We start from the raw sequence: 9,561 nt of genomic DNA, 5'->3' as shown, positions 1-9,561 counted from the left end.
CTATGAATCTACAACAGAGAAAAAATATGAGCTACATTCAGCTTGAGAAGCTGCTTTTTTTTTTTGTGAAGCTACGATATGAATTTTTGCTGTGTTTTGCTTTTTCTTTATACCAACGTCGTATAGCTTCCACATAATCTTACTGACTTTCACGACTTATTTTTGTGAATAAAAGCTTCCGCCGACACTTGGTGCACCAAAGCTGCTCATCTTCTGGAAGCCGCAATATTTTGCTCCAGAATACTCTGTTGTATAACGCACGATACTATAACGCTCGCTGCATATTCTAAAGATCGTGAAGCAATAGAAATGAATTGAACATCGCTCGCGCGCGACTGTTGAAATGAGACGTTCTTCAGATGCCCATTGAAAAATCTATACTCTACGCCATGCAGTTTTACTTACTGACTTCCCAATTCTTCGGGGACTGGGTCGCTGAAAACCGACGAGGAAAACGAAGACGTAATGACCGATGGATCAAAGTTAATGACACTTCAAGCAGTGTCACTTTACCTCAGCGGACTATCTTCATTGTAATCAAATCGCAATATGTGAAGGGATTTAGCACGGACGTTTAGGAGACGGAACAAAAAGGAGACACTCAGAGGCGCCAACTTTTAAGAATTCATTCATTTGAATATTCATCTCAAATAAGTATACACCGAACTAACACTTCCGCGGGCGCAGGTACAGTTTCCTCGAGGAAAAGAAGTCGTTTTGTCAGAGATAGTGAAGCAGTAATAACGCAAATGTCACGCAACCTATGAATAGCTGCCGATTCTAAGATTGATTTAAGGGTTAGTTCAAGGTGCCCACGGACGATGGAACCATCCCCAAAAAACAGAAATCACCAACACGTGCTTTCTGCAGTGTTTTGCTAACCATCCATGGCTGCCTTTCGTTAGATTGTTGCATTGTTCCCTGAGCCAATCATTAAGGCGTCATCCCGTTCGCCCTACGTAATGTTTAGGACACGATATGGGTATCTGGTAAACAGCGCTTTCTTTGCAGGGCATGTAACAATTCCTGCGATTCTTACTGCCGCCAAGCCTTCCTTGAGAAACTGTGTTGCTGCTTTTGCATAATTTAGCCAAGTTATTTGAGGCCATGGGTGCCACGCCAATGTTTGCCCAAGCAACCACCGTTCTCATGTTGTGAGACATACTGAGCAAGTACGGCACAGCGGCTAACTTTTCAGCCATCAGAGCTAGCAGTTTTTCCAGCTGCATACTTTTTTTTTGCTTTTTTAGCAGAAATTCCGCGACCTATACAACAAAATGATCGGAGTAACCTGCTTGCTTCAGGTGAGTTAATAATATCCTGGGTTTTCCAACACAAAACCACGTTATGATCGTGAAAGATGCTGCACTGAAGGGATCCGGAAGTTTTGATCATCTGGTGTTTTTTTAACGTGCACTGATATTACACAGTACATAGACCTATATACCATTTCGCGTCCATCGAAATCTGACCGCCATCGCTGGGATCGAAGACGCCTCATTTGGGTGAGCAGCCGAGCCCCATAGCCAATGTAGCAGGGAGGTGGACTTCAGATTAGTTTTTTTTGGGCATTGAAGGCGCTCCAGAATGAGATAAAAACAAAATTTTCTTATGATATTTTCACAGAAGCGTCGTACAATGGACCTTTTCAGCAGCTTTGAGTGAGAAGACGGGAAAGATTGTGGTTAACAATACATAGGGCAAACGACGCAATGTGCTTATGTGGTAAAATTGACTACTAATCATAGACTGCGTGATGATTGTGTTAGTATCCTGCCCATGTCTCTGACAAACAAAAAAGTATTCTTCAACCTATCTGTGCATGCGTGAATGTTAATTAAATGTATTACTATGCTTGATACGGATTGAAACAAATCATTTCTTGAAAATCAGCTTGTCGAAATGGTTGATTGGGTGAGTAGACAATTCATGATCATTTGAAATGCGACCGCGAAGCGTAGGCATGAACAGCAAAAACAAAGACAAACTGTTACTACCAAATGAAAGTTTTCTCGCAAACTGAACAGGGCTCTAACTTCCGTGTGCGCCCTTTATCTTGTCATGTTTAAAATCTGTGCTAAACCACTTCCTGTTTGTAGCACCAACAAGGCCAGAAGTCAGCCCTTGATCAAATCAAACCGCGCAGTTAATAGACATTAGATGCTATTTATATACACGGAATTGCCTTTTCTCAGAAGATGAATGCTTGTAAAGAGTTTCTAACGGGGTAATTTTTATTCTTGCTGTGAAATAAAAAAAATCACCGATAGAGTACACATGGCCGTGTACAATGGACGCTTGTTTACTACTTTCTGAATAGCTTCTACATCAGCTGTACGTGTGTTGTTTATTCACTGAATCGCTAGCTTGTGGTCAATTCATGGCTAGTGCTGAGTACTATTTACGTAATAAAATAATGAAAAGAACGCGTCACAAAGAACTAGAATGACGCTCTCGAACTCCGTTACGGTTAACACTGTGAAATGATCGGCCAAGTTATCTCCAAGGTGTTCCCTTCAACAGAGATCTGCTGTGATAAGCGGCCCAGTGATTACAAAACACTGCAACGATTCCCCGATTAATGGTGAGCAGCTTAACTGGCAATTGGAAAGTTGAAGGAGAAAAATTATTTAGACATTTAAATTGACATGGCCTATATTGGCGTATATTGATTGTATAGGTAATGCAATGAGATTCAATCACACTTACTTGCTTTCGTGAGACCTGTGAGCAAACGTTAAACAAAAGGTGTTCTGTGGTTAGTAATAGGCAAGACGAAAAGCAGAAGCTAATGCATGAACACTATAGACGGCATTTCTTGTAGGTTGCAGAGTTGCAGAGTAGCAAAAGTTGGTTATCGTGTGCATTCTGTGTAAGATCTATCTGTCGAGTGAACTGTGAGCAAACGTGTACATAATGGTACTCTCTTTGCTATTCACAAGCTCCCTTTTGATATACCGAATGAAGGCACGGATAGAGACTGTTAGTGCAATGTTTGAATAGTGAAACAAAAGAATAACATTCATAACGAGCTGCCAAGCACAGTCCATGTCCGCGTGCGGTATCCGTTCATTATCATTACCCTATGCTCTACTAGTACTGCACAAACAGAAAGGCCACTGGGTGGCAGCTGCCTTTCTTTAACCGGGTCATCTAAAAGTGTGTTGCCCACAGAACATTCGGAATAAATACATATATACCCCATCGATATGCTAGTTGGCTAGAGTCACCGCGGTAATATAAAAAAAAGTTCATCGCATATCGAGAGAAGACACTTTCACTCACACCAGAAATCATGCACAGGACCTATAGCAGGCTGCTGTCTGTTTCCCTTGGCTATTACTTCTGCTTCTTAAAAAATAAAAACAAGCTAAAACGATAGGAAAGTTTCAGCACAGCCGAGTCATTTTTTTTGTTCATGCATCTCCTGCGTTCATATTTTGTGATTATTTTGCCTTGGACGCGACCATTTCACTCATATCGAAGCATCTAGTAAAGATTCCGTCAACGAAGGGACAGTGTGTACACCTAGTCGCGCTGCTAGTACAATGCAGAGCCGCAACAGAGACTGAACTCCTTCTAGAACACGAGCTCAATGTTGCACATGTTTTTCGCTTGGTCCTCACGCTTATGAAATCGTTTTAGTGCACACATGGCACCGGCCTGCTGCAGTGATGTCTCATAAAGTGAGTAGTCTAACTATTTTAGTACCTTACACCAACACTTATATGTGCGAACATTCGTATTGGACATACAGTAAATATCTTTTCGCATCCAATGTTAGAACTTCGAGTTAGCCCGGCGTTGTACACATGTGAAGCTTAGACTTAAGTCAGCCTGCACACAACGACGCACTTACCATTCGCTTTGAAATTGTGAAGTGTTCGTCCTGTAATCTTTTAGACTTTTTTTCAGTATCCAACCCATCTATGGGTTGTCTCGAGAAGGGTATTATACTACCACAATCTTCAATCAGTGATAGTTCTATGAAGTTCATGTATTAGTTTGTAAGTGCTTCCGTTTGTGTTTATCAGCTTATGTGCGCCATATTCATTCGTATCAACCGCTTACGGAACAAATGGAAATAACAATTGCATTCATTTTTCTCGTTGATAAGCCCTGATTTCTTATTTTGATGTAGCATTGCTTATTCTGTTTTTCTTTTTTGTATATGCGTTTCGGAAAGCATTGCCAGGAGTACTTAGTAGAGCTATGTTGCCGAGGCAAGTTCTCATGCTGTTTTTTTCTGCTCACACCTATTAGAACTTATTTATTGTGGCACAGCTCGCTATCTTGTTGATGCTCTTATGACACATAAACACCTGTTTAAACCATCTAACGATGAATCACATATTGTTTCGCTTTGATCTTCTACACAGCAGGAATACAACACACCTACTAAATTTAACGTTGTTCGGGAACATCACAAATAGCACACGCCGGCGTGTCTAGCGTCCGCACTGCTTGTTATATAAGGTTCATTTCCGACTAGGAATTTTCTTTATTAGTTTTCTATTCCTTCTCATACAAACATGAATGCTGCAATACATCAACTGATAGGTTTCGCAATTTAGGCGAGAACCAAATATCTCATGAAATGACATTATTTCTTGTTAATACTTACCCTCGAAGAATGTCACGGTGGTGTCAGTCTGTTCCGGGGGATCCGGTGGAGTCGCTGGTTTCACTAAGTGTTAAAAAAGAGAGCACAACAGGATATGGAAAATAGGACGTCAATTTTACGACGGGAAATGTCGGTAGATTGCGACGAACAAATTGTTGTTAAGGTGCGGCCCATCGCGAGAACTTTTTGCGAACAGCATATAATCCGACACACAAGGCACCGAGCTCCGAGCTGCCATAAGAAGTACCGCATAAACAATATAAGTGTTTTTTATTAAAAAAACAAAAAAAAACAGTCTGACCATTAGGACAAATTAAAGGTCAGACTGAAAGAAATTAATGGTAAAAAAACCTGACCTGTAGTGGCGCTAGAAATAAATCAACGCTAGTATTTTTGTCTTTATGCATGAATGTCGGTTTGTGCCACCCTCTAGAAGGCATTACAAAGCCGTTACGTTTACAGCTGCACCATTCGCGAATACTATAGAACTGCCTCTTATTTATATCCAAATAATTCCTTCAGTATTTCGATTGGAATTCGGGCCATGACACCCCCATACCCACTACTATCGCCGCAACCCTGAAACAAGCCTAGGGAAAAACTGCGGCAACTGTATGGCCGTCTGAATCTTTCACTATTGTACGCAGCAGTGACGTGTCTGTCGGCGTCATATGATAACGAAGTTGCGAAAAAACGCCAGGCCTGCGCGGAAGGCGCAGTACAGTCACAGCGAAAGCTAGAAGAGCTGCTTTTCAGAGCCTTTTCAATACACTCATTGGGTAACTACTGCAGGCACACTTGCTTCATGTCCACTAGGGCATAAATAATAAACTTTTGGGTAGTAGGCTGGCATTTGCTATGCTGTTTTTGTCATTCTTCCGAGATGCGTGGTAACCGCTGAACACTAGCAAGGAATTTTGTGCCAATCGTTCATGCAGTGGCTGACGACGATGAGGAATTATGCCTGAAATGGGTATGCGCCACAATTGATAGGGGAACACGAACAAGCTTTTGTAATGGCTTGAAGCATTGGACGGTCCTCTCATTACGCTATTCGTATTGTGAGATGACTGTTTATTTTTTCGCCGTTTTAAAATGCTTTATAAGTCTTAATAGCGCGATTGCTTTCCCGACAACAAGCCTGCCTAAGGCAAGTTTTCCAGCAAGTCACAAGCACCAGCGTAGCTCAGTGGTAGAATACAAGGCTGGCACCCAGAGGACCCGGGTTGGAGCCCCACTGTGTCATTGGTGCTAAGTGTTTTTTTCTAATTTCGCGCGATGTGTTTATGGACACCGGCAGCGACTACGGACAGCTGCGCGTGACCCTAGTTATGATCTGATAACAGCCTTCGCTGTAAAATTGCTTCCTGGGCGCACGCTCTGTGTTAGTGCACTTACCCTCGGCCTTCTTGGAACTTCATTTGGTCATATGGCAAATACATAAAAAGTGTACGATCGCCAACGATTTGGATGAATATACATTCTAATGCTGCTGTTGCAGTCTGATCAGTCTCGTGAACAAGCTATTTGGAATTTTTCATGCGAATAGAGTCCAAAAGAGAGGTAGCTTCTGCATGCTCTGAATGCGATAAGCCGGATGATTGCATTTGGCGAGCTTGTTTCAGGCTACCTGAATTGTAAAAGCACGCTGCAAAAAGGCACTGGTCTACTAAAACGCTGCTCCAATAGCACGTGCTTACACGTTCTATTGGGTCACTGCAAGTGCGTAGAAGCACGTGCTTACAGCTCTGCCGTTTCTTCTGAGTGAGTACACTGTGCGTCCATTATCAGTTCAATACGCCACCCGCATGTAACCTTCAAGAATTGTACGTACGCCGGTAGGTGAAGAAGACTGAGCCGCTGACCAGTGCGAAGCCAATGAAGATGAGGTAGCATGCGGCACATGTGAACACCAGGGAGTTAGGTATGATAGGCTTCTGTGTGAGCTCGTACAAGGCTTGTTCTCTGCATGCGCGTGGAAAACGAGTTTTAGCTGATGAGCTGGAGCAATTCCAACTGTAACCACTATTACAACGTGCACAGCAGCCCTACTGCCGAATGAACGCGTATTCTGTTTAGTGCTTCAAACGTGATATGTCTGAAACTAACAAACTATGCAACAGGTCGTTCACGATATGCTTTCGATGGAATCTTAGCGGCATGAATATATTAAAGCAGTACATGGTTATACTGAATGCATATTTGTTAGCGGTTACATAATTCAACAAAATTTCTGAAGCCTATGTGAGTCACGTATCGCACATTTCCCGATTTGTCTGTTAATTTCCTTTCCCCATGAGTTCGCCAGATGAGCTGCATGCGCACACAAACACGCACGCACGCACATACGAACACACACACGCAAACACACACACTACTTATACAACGCCACAAGTGATTTTTTCAGTAGGCCACACAGAATACCATTAGGCGTGCACCACAGCCAAACATGCGCATTGAAACTCACGCATGAGATGAGTAAATACTACAGGCAGAGTCGAAGTGTGAAAAACATGTTTTAACGAAAAAAAATCACTTGTGAAAAGAAAACATTCATTCTACATGTTTTCTCAGTGGCATTTGGTTCGTTCGTGGTGTTCAAAATACTGAACTCAGGGAAAAGGCAAGCTATTGCAAGATGGCGTTTATCATTAAAGGAAGTGGTAGGCTGGGCTAGTTGGCATGAATGCATACTAATGAACAGCACCAGGAAAGACCGATATACAAAAAGAAGAACAACACGGGACGAGCTCTCTCTGTCAACTGCTGCAATTATTTTGTTTAGACGAGCCGCGGCTCGCGCGTCGCACCTCGCTTTTATCGCCTTCAGTACCTATCGCTTTTAGTACCCGTTTTTTAGTAGCTGTCGTGCTGTAGAAACATAGCCATTTTAAGTAGACGCATACCAGAATTAAAACCACGTTTAAATTTACGGTAAATGCGAAGACAATACTCACACAAGCATCTGGGCTTCGAAGTCCTGCAATGTACCTGTACCCACGTCTTCTGGCGGTGCTCCGGGCACGGCTCCTTGAGCGGGGGCGAAAGTGACAGCCGGTGCGGCAGCACTTGCCGCAGCTTGCGGTACGGCCGGGGGAGGTCCAGAAGCAATGGGCAAAACCGTAGGAGGTCGGGGACCCCTAAATGGGGCGGAGGGAGACGTTTGCGCACTAGTACCACGTCCTCTGACGGCCATAGACTGGCGCCTGGCCGTCGCCGCAGCACGCGCCGTCGCGATGGCTGAACCACCACGAAGGGGCCCTCCAGGTGGGCCGGGTACCAGACCTGGGTACTGGGGCGGGATGGGGCCATGTGGTGGTGGCTGACGCATCTGGAGATTGATAGCCGCGCTGCTGCAGAGGAATATTCAAGACGGCAGGAACTTCAAGACGGGCAAGGTTCGCGAACTCAATTATTTGCTGATAATAAGGGAGCCACTTGCTTGCATGGGCTTCCTCGCCTGCGTTCGTCTTCCTCTTCGTCTGCGCTGGCTTTGTTTGCTGCAATTTAAACACTGGCACATACGCACTTTGGGGGACTGACCAAGAACACTTCCAGTAGCTTATATGTTATTATACAATGATTGACAGCCTATTACTAAAATGTACAAAAAAACGAGAAAAATAATTTGAGAACAGACAAAACAATAAGAAAATAAAAAAAATCAATAATAGGAAATAAGAGCTAATACTAATAAGAGGCGGAATAATAAGAGGCGGAAATTTTGAGATAACCAGAGAGCTGAGTTTACCTCACCCGATCAAAACTGAATGTGTCAGCAGAGTGACATTTTGGGCGAGTTGGTTCATTCTTAACGAGCTTATGGTGCTTATGGAGCTTATGGTGCGCTTGTCCATCTTTCCCCGTGTGCTCAGATTTGGGCGCATGTTAAAGAACCCCAGGTGGTCGAAATTTCCGGAGCCCTCCACTACGGCGTCTCTCATAATCATATGGTGGTTTTGGGACGTTAAACCTAATCAATCAATCAATCAATCAATCAATCAATCAATCAATCAATCAATCAATCAATCAATCAATCAATCAATCAATCAATCAATCAATCAATCAATCAATCAATCAATCAATCAATTGTCCTTCTTTTGTGTTTTTTCGCGCCATAAGCTCATTATGAATGTATGTCCTTCATTTATCAACAATACCAATTATATCCTACCGCTTAATACTTACGTATAGATGTTATGCCTCATATATGGGTAATAGTTGCCTTTTGATCCCCTATGTTCACAAGTATAAACGCCGCCTCTAGTTCAAGATGGCTGAGCGTTCAGCAAAGTGCTTAAACTTTGGCCAGGTGGCTCAGTCGTTTGACAGACACAGAAAGAAAGATAAGCCAAAATATCTGCTTTCAAGTATCCCAAGAAAGAGTGCAGTCTTTGAAAGAGAGTGTCCAAATGCACCCTCGTTTCTTCTAGCGGCACTAATGAACACTGCGAGCACAGATGTACCAGATACATTGATTGGGGAGGGGGGGACGCAGCCGTGGTAGTGGCAGAACATCGGGCGTTTTATTCAAAAGCTGCAGCTACGGTGTCTGGCAGTGACAAGTTCTTTTCGTTCAAGTTACTTTCTTTACATTTGCGCCATTATTTCTGCAAGTAACCAGCTCCATATTTGTGTTTTGTCGAACAAAGAAAACATGAGTCTTTAAAGGCGACCAGAAATACCTTTTCAAGTAATCATGGAATGAAAGCACCGGAACAGCTTATTTTCACCAGAATTCATTGCCGATAATATTTTAGGAATCCGTCCAGTGCGAGAGGAGTTACAAAGGTTTGTCGCATGCCGCAATTGCATTCTCTCTTCTCTCGTCCCGACGAAAGCACTGGAAGCTAAGCAGGGAGGAATGGCAGGGCCAAGTATGTATAAACGTTAGGCAGGGCCACAAAAAAAAAAAAAAACGTCACACACGCTTCGTC

General features: G+C 43.2%; 1 protein-coding gene across 1 annotated transcript; it reads right to left on the bottom strand.

The window, feature by feature from the left end:
• Nucleotides 1-7,955, bottom strand: LOC142802980 (uncharacterized). The gene is made up of 6 exons (XM_075888071.1): nucleotides 7,582-7,955; nucleotides 6,459-6,589; nucleotides 4,625-4,687; nucleotides 2,710-2,724; nucleotides 406-435; nucleotides 1-8 (listed from the first exon to the last, which is right to left on the bottom strand). The coding sequence occupies exons 1-6, from the start codon at nucleotides 7,953-7,955 to the stop codon at nucleotides 1-3; spliced, it is 621 nt and encodes a 206-aa protein (XP_075744186.1).
• Between the last annotated feature and the right edge of the window lie 1,606 nt (nucleotides 7,956-9,561).

This window comes from Rhipicephalus microplus, chromosome 3 (assembly GCF_043290135.1).
Source record: "Rhipicephalus microplus isolate Deutch F79 chromosome 3, USDA_Rmic, whole genome shotgun sequence".
Taxonomy (NCBI): Eukaryota; Metazoa; Arthropoda; class Arachnida; order Ixodida; family Ixodidae; genus Rhipicephalus; species Rhipicephalus microplus.
This window is presented reverse-complemented; position numbering and strand designations above follow the sequence as displayed.

Coding starts and splice junctions, on each gene's coding strand:
- LOC142802980 (XM_075888071.1), bottom strand. CDS start 7,955: ATGCGTCAGCCACCACCACATGGCCCCATCCCGCCCCAGTACCCAGGT. Junction 6,590..7,581: donor TTCGAAGCCCAGATGCTTGT/GTGAGTATTGTC, acceptor ACGCGCATGCAG/AGAACAAGCCTTGTACGAGC. Junction 4,688..6,458: donor AGTCTTCTTCACCTACCGGC/GTACGTACAATT, acceptor TTTAACACTTAG/TGAAACCAGCGACTCCACCG.